We start from the raw sequence: 21,816 nt of genomic DNA, 5'->3' as shown, positions 1-21,816 counted from the left end.
CTATTTATTTTAGGCATTGAGCTTTGTGGAGTTGGGCCAAAAATTAGCTGGGTCCAGATGTTTCTAGCACTGTCATGCCACGGACCATCGAAGTCTGGGTTTATTGATGTCATAGGAGCCTCTACACTTTTCTATTTGGCGGTACATGTTTGGGAGGAGGGGGAGACTAGCCGGATCCAGGTGCTAGCGCTAGGTTTTTGCCGCGCTCTTGCACCAGGATGGATCCGGCAGTGGAAGTCTGGGGGCGCAGAGGCAGTACAGAGGGGCAGGCTGGGGTACAAAGCCTGGCTGCCTGCCAGCGCCCCGAAGCTGGCTAAGCGCAGCAGGCCAGCCGGGGGCAGGGAGGAGAGCCGGGGCGCGGCGGCAGAGGCGCTCAGGCCGGGCACTCCCCAGATTTGCAGATGTAGAAATTTTTTTCACATTTCCGCAGTGTCACGATTTCCGTTTCCCTCCTTAAAAAAAAAAAAATCCAAGTCCCCAGGCGCTCAGCCGCAGCCCGAGCCGCCCAGGCGAGCCCCGCTCCGCTCCCGGCCATGGACCTGCCCGCTTCGGAGGAGCCCGACGCCCCCGCGCCTCCGCCTGGCCTTCGCGCGCTCCTGCCCTCGAGGGAGTTCCTCTGCTCCAGCAAAGGGCAGCTCCTGCTCGCCGAGTCGGTAAGGGCTCCGGGAGCCTCCTCTCCTTCCGCAGCGTGCCCCGCACGGCCCGGGCTGGGAGGGACCGCAGCGCTCCTGGAGTGGCTCCGCGCCGGCCTGGAAAGGCTCCCCCACCCCGCTGCTCTCATTTCAAACAATGGGAACCCCAGCCTCCCGGCTTCGGGATCTGCCCCAACTCCCTCCAGCCTGCCATACTCCGTCCAGAGGGACAGCAAGCAGATTGCGAGCCCCGACGCTGGCAAAAAGTTCGCTCAAGGAAATAGGAACCCGCTAACAGGCCCCCTTGACTGGGTACAGTGAGGGGGCGGAGGTGTCTCTGCTGGCAAACAGCATACAGGCCCACTTCCATCTCAGCTCAGGGTAGCTCCCCACTAGCTCCAGTGACTTCACTGGATTTACTCCAGTGTAAAGGAGAGCAGCCTTTCGCTCTGTATTGGGCTGTTTCTAAGATAAGTAGTAGAAATTTCTCTCTGTAATATACATGTCCTTTTGTGTGTGAGCAAAATGCACAATAGCGCTGACGGGCAGATGCACACTCCAAAGTGAAAACGTAGCCCACAATGCCAGAGCACGGTACAATGGGGACCTTAGGATTAGAAGTCTGAGGTACTGTACCTGGGCATGATGGCATGTTTCCACCTTCCCAATGTATTTCCTTGGGTAACTTTTCATGTAACTTCTTGTGACTGTTTCATAGCTTACAGTGTTTAAATGTTTGTGTGTGTGCAAATTTATTTGGGAGTGATCTCTTTTTCAGTTTAAAAATCATCATTGATTTCTAGCTCATAGCATAACTTGTGGTGAAGTTCCATTTACTGCTAATAAATGGAGAATTTTGCAGAGACAAGATCAGATACCCATCTTATGCTAAGGAAAGGATGCATTTGATCTCCTTTGCAGAGTCGCCATTTAGTCTTCAGAGTAACAGCCGGGTTAGTCTGTATTTGCAAAAAGAAAAGGAGTACTTGTAGCACCTTAGAGACTGACCAATTTATCTGAGCATAAGCTTTCGTGAGCTACAGCTCACTTCATCGGATGCATACTGTGGAAAGTGTAGAAGATCTTTTTATACACACAAAGCATGAAAAAATGTGTTTACCACTACAAAAGGTTTTCTCTCTCCCCACCCCACTCTCATGCTGGTAATAGCTTATCTAAAGTGATCACTCTCTTTACAATAAGAAAAGGAAGCTCATGCTCGAATAAATTGGTTAGTCTCTAAGGTGCCACAAGGACTCCTTTTCTTTTTGCGAATACAGACTAACACGGCTGTTACTCTGAAACCTCTCTTTACAATGTGTATGATAATCAAGGTGGGCCATTTCCAGCACAAATCCAGGGTGTAACAAGAACGTCTGGGGGAGGGGGGGGAGGTAGGAAAAAACAAGGGGAAATAGGTTACCTTGCATAATGACTTAGCCACTCCCAGTCTCTATTCAATTAATTAATTGTTAATTGTATCCAATTTGCAAATGAATTCCAATTCAACAGTCTTGTGCTGGAAATGGCCCACCTTGATTATCATACACATTGTAAGGAGAGTGATCACTTTAGATAAGCTATTACCAGCACGAGAGAGGGGTGGGGGGAGAGAAAACCTTTTGTAGTGGTAAACACACATTTTTTTCATGCTTTGTGTGTATAAAAAGATCTTCTACACTTTCCACAGTATGCATCCGATGAAGTGAGCTGTAGCTCACGAAAGCTTATGCTCAGATAAATTGGTTAGTCTCTAAGGTGCCACAAGTACTCCTTTTCTTTTTACCATTTAGTCTGCTGCCAAATCAGCATGGGTAAGTAGTGACGAGGAATGAGGTTAGGGTATCCATTGAAAAATACAAAGGTGGTTGTTCATTTTTCCCAAAATTATAGTGCAGTCTTTCTCTAGCTCAAGATTTGAGAGCTGTGTTGGGTATGAATCTAGGACTTCAGGTTTCAGTACTGTCTATCTGGCACTATACTTGCTAATTTTTAAGTTTGACAGATGGAACAGCACCACATTAGAAAGTCAGGAAAAAATAGCATTAAGATTGCAAGAGAATATATGATGAACGATGAAAGAAGAAACCTGGGAGGGGAGTTAACATATTTGAATCTCCATTTTCAATCAGTTACTCTGGAAATAGCCAGAAATTTAAGCACTAAGTTCTTTCTGACTTTTTTTTCCTATTTAGCTTCTGCAGTTTACACACTCACAACTCACTCACAAAACATTCACCTTTGGACCTGAAATATTTCATGCTTGGATCCCAGTCCTGCATCCAGATGTGCAAGCAAAGAGCCCTGTGCTCACATGGAGTTGCATTGGCTTTAGGGAGACCCTTTGCATATGCGGGGTCCATGCTAGCAGATCTCAAGGCAGGATGAGTTCCTTAGTTTTTGCCCAAAGGTAAATTGTTTTGGAAAGTGAGGAAAATTCTTTCACAGTTTTTGAATTGCAAGAGGATTAAAACACTACACTTCTCCAATTGTAAAAACGTTATTCATTTTTTCTTCAAAACAGATAATCCTTTATATTTAAAATATTAATGTTAACTGCAGTTTTGAGAACTCAGCAGCAGGTGCTCAACCACTGAGGCACCCAAGATCAGTAGGCAATAAATATAGGGAGCAATCATTAGATCACCGATGCATTAGATCACCCACTAGATCAGCTATGGGGAAGGAAACTCATACAAGGAAAAGGAAGTTGGTTTGCCGAGCAGGAACATGCAGCAGGACACTATACTCTGGCTGTACTATTTCCAGAAATCACACACTGTGAATGAAGAGGGTAATAAGATGAATGGCTGACAGCCTCTCTCTTTCCTGTGGGTTTATGGTCTCCGCCGCTGGGGTCAGCATGCTGCCTGGTATAGGGAAAACAGAGGCAGAGAGAGGCAAGAGACTTGGTTGGATAGGTGGAAAATGTCATGAGGAAACAAAGATTGTTTTTGTGGGTATTTGGGTGGCTAGAAATTGCAAATTGCAGTGTGCACCAGCTCCATTAATAATTCTCGTCCCTTTACTTTCTTTAAAAATTCCAGGCAAAAACCTAACATTAATACAACATTTCAGGATGAGGAATCAAGCATTGATTCTGGAAATACAGCAGCTCAACCAAATTTGCTCTCTTGAGCATATGACTTAAAATAGTCTCTCTATATCATTATAAATTGTTACATAACACAATATAAACTGGACTCTCTTATACCTCCTTACATGTAATCAATTTCAGTCTTTAGATAACGTGGCTTTTATGTCTGCAAAAGATATGTGTAAGGAATATTGTTTCAGTCATGGGGCCAGATTCACCCTTATTTGGGGGTTAGTTGGGTGAAGACAGCTTTAAATCAGCGAAGGCTGCAGCCTGAATTTACTAGCCACACTCCTTCCTAGCCAACCCACATTTTGGGCTTCATTGGCCCCTGGGAGCGGGCAGGTTGCAGTAGCTATCCCTCCACTCCTTTTGGTCTTTGCCACCAAGACTCTGTTCCTTGATCTATTCTGGCAGAAGCCAGCAGACCCCTGAATAAATCTGTTCTGTGAATGATTATAGGTTATATATGGCCAAGTTAAGATGGTCCCATGCTTTCACATTTCAGGTGAGGCCAGTTTGAAAATAGTTGAGAGATTGAGACCATCTGTCATGCAAGACAGTTCAGAAACTATGTTGCTACGTTTAAGATAATCCTAACTTTGAGGCATCTGACACTCTATGTTGCTCCAGTTGTAAAATGATCTTTAAAAAAGGTGAAAACATTTCAGCTTGCTAGCTTTAGGTGTTCCAAGCTTCAAAATAATTGAATTGTGGTTTTCTTCAAACCTCTCAGACTTAAAACCCAAGCTGTCTCCAGATTGTATGTGCTGTAACTTACTGGATACAAGGAGAGAATATCAAAATCCCATTTTACATTACATTATATATAGTATTAATTCACAAGTACTGTCAAATAGCACAAAGCCATAATTTATGGTGTAAGCACAAATGGGCAAAGTTAAGATTGAGCTTGCAACCATAACTCTGCATTTCCTGTCCAGAGTGCTTGATCTCTCAGCCTCAGTATCCCATTAATATTAAGAGGGATTTCTGCATGGAATATGCAAATACATTAACAAAGGTGGGATGTTTCAGAATAGGAGTTTGAATAAAATGAGACTCTCACCGCTATTACTGAATAGTAGTGTCACATTGTTATTCAGTGGATTGGTAAATTGCAGAAATCTATTCAGTTTGTGAGGATTCAAAGCCATGTAGTTACTAGCATGTCTCAGTGTAGACTAGAACTTCTCTGTTTAGTTATAGAGTGTATCTCATGGCTCTTTCAAAACACTCAAAACCTAAGCTGAAAAGTTGAAAGAGCGATCAGCACCTAGAAAATGAATGTTAACAACAGACCTTGAAGAAGTTGGATGGCTACGCTGAGCTTGAACTTCCAGGAGCACATCATCTGCCCTGTTCCAGGCTCTTAATGCTTAAAGTTGTACAAAGTGAGCCAAAGCTGGCCACAATTGTCAGTTTGCAAATCCATCCAGTGCAGCTCCTATCTCAACCATTGCCCATATCTCAATATAGGAGGGGCGGAACACAGCCTCATGCACCAATCTGCAGCTGGCATATGGTCAATACGGTAGACTAGCTCCTCAGCAACTCTTAACTTACATCAGGACTGGGGCCATTTGAGAATCAGGGAGCCATAACTGCCTCCCTCACTTCCCCACCCTCCTTTGCTAGCACTGCTCAGGTCTCAGCATAGGAGAGAATCTGGCCTTTAAGGTGGCTGAAAGGCACCCAGTCTTTAGTCTTGTACAGCATAATGGGCACATAAGTCTGCAGTTGCCGTACATCCTGCTGTGTGTTACAAAAGTGAATCACATCACTAGCAGTTTAGAGAGGACCATTGAGAGCTCTGCTAGCGAGCTGCATGCTCTTCATATTGAATCAAACAGCCATGATGAGCATTTATATTTACATTAATTTGTGAATAAAAAGGTTTCATTTCCACTCTTTGGCAGTAATTTCTCTGTCAGAGGCAGCAAAGTGTAACATACTTTGAGAGTTCCCAGCTTTGGGGAAATCCATTACTTCATTTAGCAGAAATTAGCTTCAGCACTAGCCTATCTACTGCCAGAAGCTAATTACTATCCTAAATTTTAGTCACATAACAAGTTTCCCCCCTGCTCTGTTTCTTTCCCTTTTGGTCTTATCTTCTTATTTTGATTCCACCTGGAATAACTGCACAGCCACTAAGAAGCAATAACGAGGTACATGAATTCAGATATGTAAGTTTTGCCTTCTCCCCTGATCCTGCTCACTCTTACTGCCTCTCCTCTCACCCTTCAATCAATCCCTTATTCTCTGTTTAATTCTTTTAATAATCTTTCCCTCTTAATTGCTTTTCCCCGTTCCTATTTGCTTTCCTTTTTCTCTGTACTTTCCAGTATTTTAAAAAAATCTTTCACCTCTTTATCCATTCAGTTTTTCTGCAAACCATTGTCCCTTCCCTATTGAAGATTTTGCAATCATTTCTAAGCTCTACTCCCCCTCCCCCCCACATACACACCCAAAAAAGACATGCCAGGGAATCATGTAACAGACAGCGCTGCTGCTGACTTCCATACCATCGACCCAGGCAAGATTCCTTCTCATCCATTCTGCTCCCCATTGCAAATATTTAAGTCAAACCTTCATGGTTGTCTGGGTCACTGCTTCTCTCCTAAAATTAAGTGGTGCATCCAAACTCCTGTATGCCTGATGCACCCCTCTGGGAGGCACTATAGATATTTGTAGGAACACAGGACAAATACTCCGAATTGCCCTTCACAAGTATGGTGGATGTTGCGATACAAAGGATGCAGAAAAGGTGATGTTTGTTTTTCTTGTCTTCTGTCTTTCTTCTCTCTTTTCAGTCTTCTTCTCTGAAGTGAGCCCTATAACTGAAACTTCCAGCTGAAAAGGTTGTGTAATCAATGCCTCTTCTGAAGAAGACCCCTACGACTTTCTGTGACTCAATACATAGAAGGTGACCTCTGCAGCTGAATCTCTGGGGACAGAACTTCATTTCTGTGTCAAATATGATGGAGAATTAGTAACTGGAGTACCATAAAGTTCACTATGTGGATTTGTTTCTCCCTTGCATGAAGTGTGTAAACAAGATGAAATAGGGAAAATTAGAGCCGCCGGTGTTTACCCTCTGAATAAAGGAGATCTTCCTTGACCGTACTCAACAAGCAATGTGAATATGCAAGGCTGCTCTTTCCCATGAAGCGGGAAAATAACATGTGTTTGAACATTCAGGCTAGTGGATGGTGGCCAGTAAGACTATGTATCACTGTGCAAAGCTCTAAACTATTGCCTGGCCCTCAGTATGATCCCTGATGAACTGCAGAGGAGGGTGTAATCAGTAGAGAGAGGCTAGAAAAGTCCACACTCTGCTTGCGACCTCCACAGGTCCTTCATTAATAGAAGCATAATCCACTCTAACCATTTTAATTATATTTTATACCTGTAACTGAATGACATGACTAAGAGGTAGGAATCATTACTGATAACAACTTAGGAGCCCCAGGCACATAAGATTAAGAAAGTTTCATGTAGGAGAAAAATACCTTTCTGAATGCAATAATAAAAAATAAAATCAGGCTCCTTAACCAGTTAATATTAAATAGCAGTCTCTTCATTAGCCTGTTCCCTTATGGTGGGACCCTTTTTACAACAGGATATTGTTGTTGCGGTCCTGTCTATGGACGGTTATGCTAGAGTTGTGAGCACAAAAGTACTCCCACACAGTGGAAGGGGCAGCAACCTGGCTAAACTCTCAACAGCAATTTTAGGCGCAATAAGTGTTCTAAGTGATCTCCGTGCTAATAAGGAGTGATCGCAGAAGACAATTTGTATTTTGAGGGTTCTCGTGACTCCAGCTGTGCAGAATACGTCCTCTCTATGAAAATGTTCTACCTTTGCGTGCTATGATTAAGGATAATTTGAAGAACTTTCAGGAGCAGTTGAGCTTTCAAAGGTTGAATGTCTTCGAACAGGGACTTGTGAACTCTTCTCTGACTAGAACAAACACCCTCTCTCTATTTTTAGCATAGAAATAGAAAACAGAGATTTTTAGAAAAATTGACCAGTTACAACTCCTTGGCCCCTCTCCCATAGCAATGGTTGAAGATCGGACTTCAGAGAAGGGATGAGTATTACATAAGGGGTCTGATTATCAAACATTCAGGTGCAAAAATCACAGGCAGCTCAATATCCTCAGTGGTATTACAACAAAACATAGTGGCTGTCAAAATCCTTTTGCAAAGTGAGACTAAATTGTGGCCAAGATAAAAGTCAGTACCTGAATTTTATTGTCCTTTTGGATAGGTAAGACGAGCCTAGTAAGAGTGAAGCAGATAGAAAACCCCCATTTTCATTTGCAAATTTAGCATGTAAACATTATCAGCAAGCAAATAAAATAAAATGGTTAGGTGACAATGGTTTCCATTTCCTTTCTGCTTTCTTCTGAACTTGTCTCTTTCTCATTAAAGTCCCCAGCTATGTGCATTGGAAGTTAATAGGAGTCTTTCCATTGACTTCAATGGCCTTTGGATCAGGCCCATATCTATTATAACCACTTCCTTAATAGGACAGCAGAGCACAGCACAGTGGGGGTCTATTTATCATGAAAGAACAAGCATCTCTCCCCAGTTGGGGAAGGCTTTAAAGTTGCTCAAAGAACTATTACATAATCCTATAATTTGTGCCAAATTTTGCTGCTTACAGCTAATTAAGTGGGTGACTTTAACCCAGATGAATACATTTTCTATAGTCATAAACTATCAGAGAATTTACCCTCAGGCATGTTAGCACAAATATAGGACCGTTTTTTTCTGCCAAAGCGCACACATCCTCTCATTTCCCCTCCGTGAGTTTGGACTATGGATCATTGTAAGGCTCTTTCTCAGACGTTATTTGTTAGGACTGTCCTGGTTGGAATCTAAAGAACAAAGCTTTCTGTTAAAAGTTGGAAGCCAAAAGTTTGTTCCTTATAAGCAATTGTACTGGCTGATGGTAAAACTATCACCTACCCCTTAGTGGGAAGAATTATAGTATCTACTGGGAGTGTGATGGTGCTAATATTATCAAATGCAATAACTTTACAGGGCTGCAGAGTTCATAGAATTCAAATCTTTGTCAGACCCAACATTTACATCACTAAAAACAAGACAAGTAGCATTTCATGTTCCATTAGTAATACTGACAAAATTCTGCAAGTTATAAAACACTAAATAACTCAGAGTCCACACAACAGTTACTTTTTTTAAAAGCCTGTTCTTTCCTGCTTTGCTTGACACATTTGCTGAAATCCCAAGATACTGGGAGAACCCCATCTGACGATCTTTTTCTGTTTTGAAGTTCCCACATCTAGATATAATTAGCATCAACAGAAAACTGAAGATAGAATGAGGCATAGGAAAAGTGCATCTATATGGTTATTTCAAAACAAAATTCTTAAAAACCCAAAAAACCCCAAAACAAGTGGGTTTTACTAGCATAAGGCAAACAATGTTGGTGATTTTGTAGATTAATAGAGTTTAAAGATAGGAGGGATCATTAGATAATCTAATCCAACCTCCTATATATCACAGGCCATTACATTTCACCCACTTACCCTCGTATTGAGCCCAATAATTTATGTTTGGCTTGGATTTCAATCCAAGCACATACTGCCACTGTGTCTCACACACTAGTTTTGTGCCTGAAGATACAGAATCTCTGCTGATATTCGCAAAGATCTCACTGAACACAAGCTCTCTCTCCGTATATTCCTCCTTTTATTCCTATGACTTTGTATCCTTGACTTTGTGGATTTTAAAGTACACTCCACTTCATTTGCCTCAAAGTGGGTTGCTATTTGCCTTAACTGTTGCAGAAAGAGAATGCAAAGACTCTTCTATATGTCCAACCCACCTGAATTAGCTCATACCTTTGATGGAGAAACCTTGCGCTGCTAGTGGGAATGACAAATGTGCACAGTAAAATCTGGTGTCAATATGCTAAATTAATGGAGTCTGGTATAGAAGCTCTCTGTTATTTTCCTCTGTTTTTATGGACCACTCACCTCTGAATTAGGTCTTTTTGCTTTTTCTTCTACGTTCTTTATAGTGTAATTCACTACTTAAATTGTGCTCAATTCTTTTTGGTAAGCTAAGCTATGAAGTATAGTTTGTGTTTAACTCTTCCAGTATTTGGATTCAGACAGCCCATCTTTGCTTCACCTATTTATTCTTGTTTTGTTTGTCCCCATCCCCTCTGCCCTGCCTTCAGCCAGAAAAAGGACAGGAGATTTTTAAGAGGAGCAGTGAGAAACAACACTTCTCATATTCTCAATATTATGGACCTTCCAACCAGCTCCCAGCGAAACAGTGGGTCCATGTCATGTCCTGCAAATGCAAGTGCAGCAGATATGCTTATAAAACAAAGTTATGGGACTTTCTATTTCCTGGCCAGAAAACAGTAGCCAGACTTATCTTGGAGGGGAAAGGAGGTGGGGGAACGAAATCAGCACTTTTAAATTTGTACTTCTACAGGATGTCATTTCTCATATTCCTCTACACCCTCCCATAATCCGCAACACAAAGGCTTCGTCCTTCACTATCATATGTGCAACCCTAACTTGAGCCACAAGAATCATCCACCACCTATGAACAGTATCAGTTTCTTATAACAGGTTCCTAAGATGAAACAAGAACAATGTCATATACATATTTACCTACATCTTCCTAGGAATTTCATACCACTGGGCCCCCCCAGTCTACCACCACAGGTCTAACACACCAAGACAAGATATGGTCCATCAGAAACTGTCTTCCAGGCCCCAGAAACTACTATTCCTTCCATAAAAATCTCAGCACTCACTTGTCTATACTCATTAGGATCAGAGTAAGGTTGCACATTTGTGACAAAAGAAGCCTACAAGTAGAGAGTGGTGGTGGGAGTAGGAGAGTATCAGAAGTGACATATACCGGGAGAGAAGGAACATAACTGAGGATTTCCCAGGGATTATTTTAGGGATTGCATAATTAGTCATTGAATTTAGCAACTTTAATTCTAAATTAACCAAATCTTCCTCTAGGACAACCTCAATGCTAGCTGGAGTTAGAATCACTCCTTGTGTCCCCCGCGCAACTTTTTTCTGTGTTCCTCATTAACCTTTACTATAGCACCCACCTCAATCTTTCATATTCACTGCTTAAAGTGGGCACGTGGAGGGAAGGGGCAGTTACAAGTTGTCACATCCCTGGGCAAAAGAAAAAAAAAAATCAAGCGAGGTCGCTGAGGGGTGTACTTTAAGCACCGTCTTACCTGTGGTATTGTTCCCAGATTATGACAGATCCCTCACTTTTTTCAGACCACTTTAAGCACCGATTGTATCTCATAATAAATAACAAACACACCAAAAAGCCAGCACTTGAAACAGGGAATGAGATTACTAACAGTGTCTTCCATGGTATTCTGGAGGATGAGCTGAGTCCATAAGATACATGAGAATCAAATGGAATATACACAGAGCTTGAGGTTGAGCCATCACACAACAGAACTGGATTCAGGAGTAAGCCATATGTATTGCACACCAAATCATCCACTCCTTTATAAGTCTGAACAAACCCATCTGATATTAAATGCATGAGATGATTTATTGCACTAAATTATTATGTTCCCTCTACATTTGGTCACAGATGGAACAATCTAATAAGGCAATTAGAGATCAGTACGAAGGTTTGTTAGTTTAATAAATTAGTAAATAATCTCAACAAGATTAAACTGCTTAGAACTCTCCTAACCTAATGTGCTTTCCAGGTATATGTATTTGAGGGCACTGAATGACCTCTCACAGGAGCAATTAGTGACTTATATGGCAAATGTAACGCTCCTTAATTGATGTACAACTCGGTGCAGGGAATATGTTGTAGTTGCAGACAGCCAAACTAATAGATCTGAAATTCAGTGATACAAATGCATTGACCCCTCTAATATAAACACTTTCTGAAAAGGAGACACTGCTTCTTGAAAAACAGAAAGGGCCATCTTAACAAACAAACAAACAAACATGTACACCCCTCACTTCTCTGACACTAGAGATGGACTTGGAAACCTCCACATTTAGAAAGAGGAATTTGAACTCATATTCCGATTTGACTTTTGTGGCTTGCCTATCACTGTAATGGTCTAGAAACATCACTGACCTTTGTTGGGTTCAACATTTGGCTCTGTAAGGGAAGTTTGGACCCATCTGTATCAGACACCTGTAAATGCAGAAATTCTAAGCATAATTGGATAGAACCATGTTTCCAGGCTGTTCCATAGCATAATCACACTTCTGAGATTAAATGAACATTTCAAGAATGCATTCCATTCAAAAAGCAGCCCCTTGAGCTCATGCATTTTTATGTTTGACTAATAAATAATAAACTGACATTTCATTAAAACAAGGAAGCTGTGGAGTAGTTTCTTCAGGCATAGACCACTCTCAAACACAGCACAGACCTGTCACCCAGGACCAGAACCTAGCACACATCATTTACTGATATCCTATTTTCCAGGTAGTGAATAGAACAACATTGAAGAAGGAGCATGTTTGTGTCATTCTATTTGAAAAGGAAGCTAGTGAATACCAGTGATAACATCACCTATGACTATCTGAGTAGCAAATCTAAAATTTTGCATTTGGGAATGGTTCAGAAGAGGTGTGGCTTGCTGGGAAACTCAGTATGTACTTCGTATTTTGTGGCTTGGCATGCAAATAATTTTTTTAATGACTATGCTAGAGATTTTTGTTCTTAAAGAGAGATTTTGAAATACACAAGTCAATTTGATCCAGAGAGAAGCCATCTGTGCCACTCACCTCTAAATGGTGCCATCTTGGAATTCTGGGCATAGGGCCTGGCCTGCTGCTGCTTTATTGGCTTCCCATCAGTGCAGATAATGTTGTATTGCAGCTTCCCATTGAGTTGCATTAAAAAACTGCCAAATATTGCTTTATGCTTGGTTTGATTGTTATCCTGTGTTTTCTTGACTTCTTGTGGGCAGGTGTGTCCTCTTCTTGTGGTTGGCCAGAGCAGGCTGAGAGAGAGAGAGAATGTTAGTTGGGATGGGGGGGGGAGATTGTTTTAACAGTTTTAATTAACACACATCCTATAGGGGGAAATTAAAGGCGGAGAGGCTACTGGCTACACTAACGACAGACCGAGCCAGAGGCCCATAAAGCTGGTCTCCAACCCTTAGACAAGTATGTCAGGCCAGAACTTCTCAAAACAAACTAGGGGTTTGGGCAGGGGGTTATTTCTCAAAATGGGTGATTTAATTCATTTTTCACATGTAAAGGTAAATAAAATTTAATTTTTAAAATAGAATCCATCTGTCCTCTGTCCTTCCTCCCCTCACTGAAATAACCCATGGCTTTCATGCTACAGTTTCCCATCTGTAAAACTAAAATGAGAGACACTTTACTTACCCTCACAGGTGTGTCGTATCAGCGGCAGTGCAACCCAACATTCTTTATATCTATTTTGGGGCTGTGATTCAGGTTGTGCTGTATTGTTTAATCACATCTCCACTGTAGAGCTTTCCTTTTTGAGCCGTAATATAGCAATGCCTTTCCTTGCAACTAGAGCATTGCAGAGAAAGTACCATTTTTGTTGTTTTGGAGGTTTAAGGCAGAGTGGGATAAATACTGTTCTGTAACACACATAGCAGGTTCATTTTATCTGAACCACCTCCTTCCTGAGAAAAATCTTTCTCAAGTCTGTTCTTACTAAAGCAAAGCAGTCAGTGCTGGAAGAAAAACAAGAACCTTTGACTCACGGGAACCTTTGAACATTAGCAACTGTCAAAGGTTTTTTGTTTTTTTAATCATCAGCAGCAGCAGAAGAAATTATATTTTTTTCTTTTAACTCTGCTGACAAGACTAATACCTCTGGGCTATCTGACCAATGACTTGGATTTCTGATGGGAACTGCTTTGCCTTGACTGAAAGCTTAGAATTGATAAATTCATTTTCTGACAGATTCCAACTTTGATCACTTAATTATGTTCCCAGAATTGTTTACAATCAGGGCCAAATGATAGTCTCACTTAGATAGGTGTAAATCTGGAGTGGCTCCCCAGAAATCCATTGGAATGGATGGAGTTATTTTAAATTTACACAATTCTAAGCAAGAGGGGCATGTAGAAAGTAGCATTTGCCATCAGTCACTGGACTGACTGAAATATGCACAAGAAATCTCTCTTCAAAGCCTCTCAGAGCTGTCCTGGACTCTGTCTCTGCTGTACCATGTGAATAATTAGCGATGTTTTCCCTTGTACTCTAGGTGCTGTCATTTATCACCTTTATCTGTTATATTGCATCTTCGGCTGCATCTTTCATGATGGCACCACTCATAGAATTTCTGCTGGCGCTGTTTCTTTTCTTTGCATACTCCTCTAAGCTTAATGAGAAGTTTAAAGGAATCTACTGGCCTTTGACGGTAAGTGGGATGTAAAATTCACCCACAACTTCAATTTTACAGTATGAAAGTAGATGATAAAAGGTATAGAGCTGAATTTTACACTAATTGCTAACAACTTGACCTTTATTATTAATAAATTCTCTCTAGTGCCTTTCATCCCACAGGACCCGAAGTCATGTTACAAACTGCAATAGATTATACACTATAACTTTGTAGCTACCATTTTTTATGGGAGGTAACATTGTAGTTGGAGCCCAGGCCTAGGGTCTACTGACTCTGCAATTGACTTGCTGTGTGACTTTAAGGTTGTATTCTCAAAAGCACCTTGCCCCAGCCTAACTGAGCTTTGGGCCAGCACTGGGCACTTTTGAAAAATCCAACCCTTAATCTCTGTGCCTCAGTTTCCCCATGTTATGATGTGAGGGGGAAAATATCACCTTGCTAAAGTACTCTGATATTCTCAGTTGGAATGTGCTATGTAAGTGCAGTCAGAGAAGCATTTTCCCCAACAACACAGTACTAATCTATTTGTGTGATGGCAGAAGGAGCTATCTGACCCTTCTGGCAGTTGATACCCAATTTGTATGAAGAAAATTACCTTTAAACTGAAAAGTACTGTATCTGATCTATAGGAAGCCTGCAGGAGTTGCAGGTTATTACTTACACTGACCACTGGATGGCTCTGTTGCACCAAACACTCTCACTATAGGGAATATTTATCTAGCCGGACAATTTATTTTTGCTTAGGAAAAAATCCCAGCCTAGTTCCATTTGGATTCCCTATTAGTGCAATGTAGCGATAGTTGGTCTTAATGAGTTTTGAGTTAAATATTGGTAGAGTCTTTGATGGCTAAAACTATGGCAGTAACTTCATCATCTCAGAGAGAGTGTACATGCTTTCCGTTTCAATCTCAAAAGCCCTCTCCCCCCCACCCCTTTTCAAATAAATGCTTGTCTTTTACTGTTTTATAGCACCCTTCACAGAACCATCTAAGAAAAAAATGAATTGCATATTTATTATGTTCATTGCGGTAACGTGTACCAACCTCAGAATTCAGATTGACCTCAAAGGAATTCAATTTCCTGGAGGATTTGTGTGTAGAGATGCCATTTCCACAGCACATTACAAACACTGATATAAGACATGTTCCCTTTCCCAAAGAGCCCACAATGTCAACCATATACACAGCACATTTTACCTAAAAAAGTGAAAGATTTCATCTCCCTCCATCACTTCCTTGGTAGCTTGGATACTCTCCATTTAATAGACTGAACAGAATTCTCTCTCAACCTTTCATCCTTTACATGTCAGTACACATTTAGTATAAACTACAGCTTCAGCATGTTTCTGATCAGGCACTGAAGATAATGTTTTCATTTATACAGTCGGAAATATTTAAGTACATTGTGGTGCGTTTGCTGTGCCACTCAGTCTCCTGGCTGGTACAACTGTTGCCTGGGGAGAAAATAATCACATTGATTTGGATACAGTTTCCTGTAATGTAATTAGATTCTCAGCTGTATAATTTATTCTTATAACCATCTAAGAAAATCACTGTGTACAAGATAGAACCAGAGGAATGGAGGCACTAGAAATATTTACAAGTAGAATAGGTAATCCAGTGCATGGCCCCACCTATAAGTTATGTGCTATTGTCCTTTGGCCATCTAGTTGGGGTCTCAAATGGCAGGGCTTTCATGATTTCCTGTAAAAGCTATCCACAGTCTAAGTTGATTTCAGTTGGAAAGCTTCTGTTAATCATTTCTAGCTGTCACACAATCATGTTCCATGCACAGTGTTCCATGTTCCAAGACAAAGCACTAACTTCTGATCTCAGGAACACTAGCATAAATCCAAAGTAATGCCTCTGTTCCCAAGTGAACTCAGTGGGGAGATACCCTTCTCAATTCAATGTGAGGTTTGCATTGATTTCCAGGGGCAAGCTTTGGATTTATCACTGAGATCAGATTCGAGCTACCAGAGTCAGGATCCCAAGCACATTAAAAACAATTTTTTTTTTTATTTCCCAGATATACCAAGAAAATAGCAAGTCTACATGCAGATAATAAAATAGTTATAACTATATAATCTTGAAATTCTGATGACAAAGAAATAGTTTTTTAAAGTCCTCATTTTAAAAGCAATTGTAACAGGACTTTAATGTGTTACAATAATTTGACTATTTAAATCAGCACTGCATTGTGTTATACAGGATTTCTTGCGCTGCGTCACTGCCGCCATTATATATTTTGCCATCTCAATCGCTGCAGTCTCAAAATATTCTGATGGAGCATCAAAAGCAGCTGGAGTAAGTACTAAAAGGAGAAAAGCGATTTCCACTTCTGCATCTTGGTGAACTGTACTTCAATATATTTGAGAAATAGCTTCATCTTGATCTCATTGAAATCAGTGGAAGTTTTGCAATTGAATTAATCTACGCCAGCATTCGGCCCAAAGCGAGAAAAAGCAATTTATTGTTTAGAACAAGGACCTGGGAATCAGGGCATCTGGGATCTGTTCCTGATGTTGCCACTCACACATTGTGTGACCTCGCTTATTCTTGCCTCTGTCTCCCCATCTGTAAAATGAAGATAGTAATACCCATTTCTGTAAAAAGCACGGAGATCCTTGGATGAAAAGCCCTATATAGCTACCAAGGGTTGTAATTCTATTTAATAAAATATGATCCATGTTGCAAATATTTTCAGACTTGTGTCTTTGCTGCCTGTTTTTGCACCGAGCAGTTGAGACAAAAGCAATGGCATTTTCCCCTTTAAACACCAGGTCACCAGCACATGGACTGTGAAGTGCTTTTCCTAGGGAGATCACAGTCAACATTTTGTGCTCAGAATGAAGACAGTCTCTTTCCATTTATAACTTAAAGCCAAAAAGATATAAATATTTTATGCAACATAAATAATATAAATCAAATTTGAATAATATTTTAAAAGATATCTTGGATCCTTTCCTCCCTGTCAGCCAGACAGCTTAACCAAATCATTGGAAAGTGAATAAAATTTCATAATAAGGGTTTGATTTTCAATCTACCTTTGTCACTATTTTTATGCATGGGAGGTATCGCATGTGCCAGATTCTTAGCTTGCTTAGCTACAATGGCCTCATTTTTTCCAGCCTCCTTGTCCTGTTAATTTAAATAGGCAGCTCCAGAGACACTGCACCCAGTATAGCTTTCAGCAGCAGAGCAGTAGCCTGGCAGAAGGCCTTGCAGAATGGCAAAAACTAGGCCTATGGAGACTGGAAATGATCTTGATCTCCCAGATGGGAATTCCTTCAGTACAAAGGGGTTTCCAGAATCATGCTGGGCCCTGTGGGACACCTTTTGTATCTCCAGACATAGTGAAATGCCAGGTGCTCAATGGTGCATGTGGCTAGAGCATTCTGGCTGTTCTGAGCTGTGAAATGACCCATAGGTGACCGGGGGAAGCCTCCTTTAGATCCACCTCACAAGTTGTTAGGCAGACCCTCAAATACTCTCATAATTTAGTAGGTGCAAAGGTGGCTTAAAGCCACCTTGGCCCTACTGCCCACCCCTCCAGTTGCCCCATGTTTCCTCAACAATTTGCCTATCGTTAGTTAAGGTTACCCCATTTTTGTCATTGATGGTTGACATGAATTGCTGATGAAGAGATTATCCTTCTGTTGTATAGGTATTTGGCTTTATAGCCACAATAGTGTTTGCTGTTGATTTCTACATTACCTTTAATGACCTGGTCATGTTTCTCAAACAAGGCGGTTCCGAAAATGCCACTGAAGCACAAAAGTCAGAAGGTAGGTAAATGCCTCCCTTATGTTTTACAAGTGATCAAGCAAAACCTCTGGCTCTTATTTGACAGATATGTGAGAGTTCCCAGCATTAACTAGTCTATGTAGACTCTGTTCGTGGTGACCCAGAACTCGTGTGTGTTAACTATTCTATGGTACGAAGCCATTGCAGTCAGTAGCATATTAACTAAGGGTATGTCTACACTATCTGCCGGATCGGCGGACAGCGATCGATCCAGCGGGGGTCGATTTGTCATATCTAGTCTAGAAGCGATAAATCGACCCCCAAGCGCTCTCCCATCGACTCCTGTACTCCAGCGCCGTGAGAGGCACAGGCTGAGTCAACGGGGGAGCGGCAGCAGTTGACTCACTGAGTTGAAGACACCACGGTAAGTCGATTTAAGTACGCTGACTTCAGCTACGTTATTCACGTAGCTGAAGTTGCATAACTTAGGTCGATCCCCCCAGTGTAGACCAGGGCTAAGGCTTATTGATTAGAGAAAGTTAAATCTCCACCCTGTTTTAAGAAAAAATGCATCCCCTGTGTTTTGTCTAGTCAAATTTTAAATGTGCCCACTGATGATGCTTCCTTTGGGAGACTATTCCACAGACTAATAGATCTTACTGCCAGGGAGTTTCTTCTTTGCACCAAAAGGTTCTAGTCTTTTACGTATTGCTGACTGTTTTAATAGCTAATAGCTGTTAGCCTCAAAGATTTTCATGCCACGCATTCCCATGGGCTTTCTAATTCTTTCCCTTCAACTAGACTCATGTACTGTATTCACAGTATGAATAGGAGCTGAGCCCTCTAGGAAGACGAGGGAGTACCATAAAAGCAAGAAGTGGGTACTCTCATTGGCAAAATACAAGGCTTATAAAAGACAGCACAAATTTTGTAGAAGGTCTTTAATAGAACTCATGTCTTTCGTGAAGGCTTCCTTTTCACAGTGACCTTGCCCATGGTGTCTCCGCGCAGGGCCGGCTCTAGGGTTTTTCCTGCCCCAAGCAAAAAATTTGCCGCTTCGAGAGCGCAACTGCCCAAGCCAAAAAAGGGTGGCCGGGATGCCGCCCCTGGAATTGTGCCAGCCCAAGTACGTGCTTGCTTCGCTGGTGCCGAGAGCCGGTTCTGTCTCCGCAACTTCTTTCACTTGAACTGTTGTTCTTTGTATTGGATTTGTCGGAGACGAACTCCTGGGCAGGACTGTGTCCCTCCTTTGAAGCACCACAACCATTTGCAATGGTATGGAAATAAAAAACTGTAACTAAAGAAATCCTCCTAAGATCCTATTTTCTTTGAAGCAGCCACCTAAAACAGAGCAACACATCTATTTGAACAGGAGTGAAAGGTGACCCTGCAGCTTCACTTTTCTCACTGACCTGTCCCCCCCTTTCTTTCTTTATTTTTTTAGATGAGGCCTCCGATTCGGATTCGGACTGAAGAACAGCACACCTACGGATTGTGAAGTCAAAGGGAAGAGATGACCTATCTCTTTCCTATTTGCTAACTGCACTGCCAGTTGAAATGTTTCCCTTTCTTGTTTTGGTCTCAGTCACGAGTACATTCTCTCTCTTTTTCCATCACTGTTCACAGAGTCACGAAAACCAGTGACACAGTGATATGGGGAAAAGACTATTTCAGTGTCACAGAACATTTCTTTGGAAACTGGCCATTTTGTAGGTGTGCAACCTTGTACCTAGATACATCTATGTCTGAACGTGAATCTCAATTCTGCATGGCCCTCCCTTGTTCAGTGCACTACAAAGTACTGAGTAACAGGAACTTCTTATTTCAAACTTATAACAGACTGATCTTTTAATACGCTTTCTCTATTTCAAACTTTCCACTAGATTTCCGAGTCTGAGCTTTCTTACTATATTTTTTCCAGATTAAGAAGCCAACAGTATTCCTTTATCTAAAGTCTCTCTACCTCCACTAGCTAAAGCATTTGAAGGCACAGGTTATATTGGATGTGTAGGTTTCAGAATGCATTTAACTATATGTCTGCTGCCTGTGTGTGACCATGAAAATGGCAGCTGGAAATCTGCAACATGAGCAAATCTGAAAATGCCTCAGGTTAGCTAGTTTAGTGGACATTCAGTTTTCTGTCATTTTGTAAGATTTTCTGAGGAGAAATCAACTTCTTTCTAATCTGCTTCTGTGGGGGCACATCACGCCCTTCAAATTTTATGGCAAAGATGAGGCTGAGCATGAGAAAAATAGTTTTAACCTTCTCTTCCTACCACCACTGCAGAAGCCTCTTCATGTAGTCTGCATGTTTAGCTCCAGTTTTGGGGGCATGGTCAGATGGGCCTGGCTCAGAGCCATCCACATGACATTTCCTACCCCATCAAGCCTGTAAGGATTTCTGCACAAGAGCCCACTGCTCTATGCTTTTAACATCAGTCCTCCAGTCAATAGTGTTTAGCCCAGGTAGGGAAACACAGGGCTTACAGCTCCTGATAGTCAGGCTGCCACAGATAATGGAGGAAACAACATGGAGACAAAGATGAAGTGAGCTGTAGCTCACGAAAGCTTATGCTCAAATAAATTTGTTAGTCTCTAAGGTGCCACAAGTCCTCCTGTTCTTTTTGCGGATACAGACTAACACGGCTGCTACTCTGAAAAGGCTTCTGCAAATCTCACCTTATCTATGCTTTTGTGGTATAGAAGGACCATTCCCCTGTAGAGAGCCTCCTGACAGAAATCTCAGTGCAGCAAATCGCACTTTCCCAGCCCTCTCTGGTTTTTCTGAGAGGGCAGATTTGTCCCTTGGTGTGGGTTTTTCAGGAAAAACGCCTGCATTTCAAAGGCGTTAGAGAGAGGGTAACATAACCTATCCGCAGTAGTCACACCTTCTGACATCATATATATACATCCCAAACAATAACTTAGTTAAAAGAATGGCAAACTCCATGTACAGCATTTGATATGCTTATTTCAAAGAAACTCATATGTTAAACAAGTATTTCATATAGTCACAGGACTGGTGGCTTTTCTTCTTTTCTCTCTTTTTTTTTTTTTTTTTTAAAAAGACTTCATGACACAGCAGATGGTACCAATAGAGTAAATGAAAACAGAGCCAAAACAATAAAGGCAGGTTTTGCTGGGAATAAACATATTTTGTGTTTCAATGACCTGCTAGCAGCTTCTGGATGGCTAACAGCCAGTAAGGTACCAATGAGCAGCATAGAGATGTTTCAGAAAGAATGGTCTGGCTTAACAAGGGGATATCTGAAAGACAACCTTCCCATTCTCCACAATTCCCATTTCCAGACCACTGAAGGAGTAACAACAATGAATGTTTATTCCTGAACATGCAAAGTAATCATCACTTATCTCAGAAAAGAGCCCTTTGGACTTTTTCCAGTGTGGAATTCTGCATTTCCGTCATGCCTCTCTTTTACTGTAATATATTTACTGGCATTTACTGTGATCTTAGGGACCTGTGGTAATTTTTACATTCTCTTTTTGTAATTTTAAATTTTTTTTAATTTTTTTTATGTACTGCATGTGAAACCCTGGAAACTAGCCCAAGATTAACATTTATAAACCATCCTGGATTATACTATCTTTAACAGAAGCTGAGTTTTGTGTTTTCCTTTACATGTTCTTTATTTTACAATCTCATTTTATAAGCTTGCACTCTGTAAACCAGATACAATAACACAGTTTGGGTTAATTGTGCCAGCTAGCACAGAGCGTTGTAAGAGGCAGTGAGAAACGTGCTGCCTCAGCGCTCGGAGATTGCAGGCTCAGGGCTATACCTTTGTGGAGAATGGCACACTCTAACCCAGGCATAAAAGGAATGTCATCAGAAATGTTGTCATGATCTTCAGCAGTCTTTGGAAGTAAATAAGCTGCTGTGTGTTTTGGGATCTGATACTGTCATTCTTGTAAACAAATCT

General features: G+C 41.3%; 1 protein-coding gene across 1 annotated transcript; it reads left to right on the top strand.

Annotated features, from left to right (window-relative positions):
* Positions 1-140: 140 nt before the first annotated feature.
* On the top strand, positions 141-21,491 carry CMTM3 (CKLF like MARVEL transmembrane domain containing 3). The gene is made up of 5 exons (XM_084644839.1): positions 141-653; positions 13,989-14,144; positions 16,340-16,435; positions 17,796-17,916; positions 19,320-21,491. The coding sequence occupies exons 1-5, from the start codon at positions 534-536 to the stop codon at positions 19,346-19,348; spliced, it is 522 nt and encodes a 173-aa protein (XP_084500965.1). The 5' UTR covers positions 141-533; the 3' UTR covers positions 19,349-21,491.
* The last annotated feature ends 325 nt before the right edge of the window (positions 21,492-21,816 follow it).

The sequence above is a fragment of the Lepidochelys olivacea genome (assembly GCF_965140295.1).
Source record: "Lepidochelys olivacea isolate rLepOli2 genome assembly, chromosome: 12".
NCBI classification, from domain to species: domain Eukaryota; kingdom Metazoa; phylum Chordata; order Testudines; family Cheloniidae; genus Lepidochelys; species Lepidochelys olivacea.
This window is presented reverse-complemented; position numbering and strand designations above follow the sequence as displayed.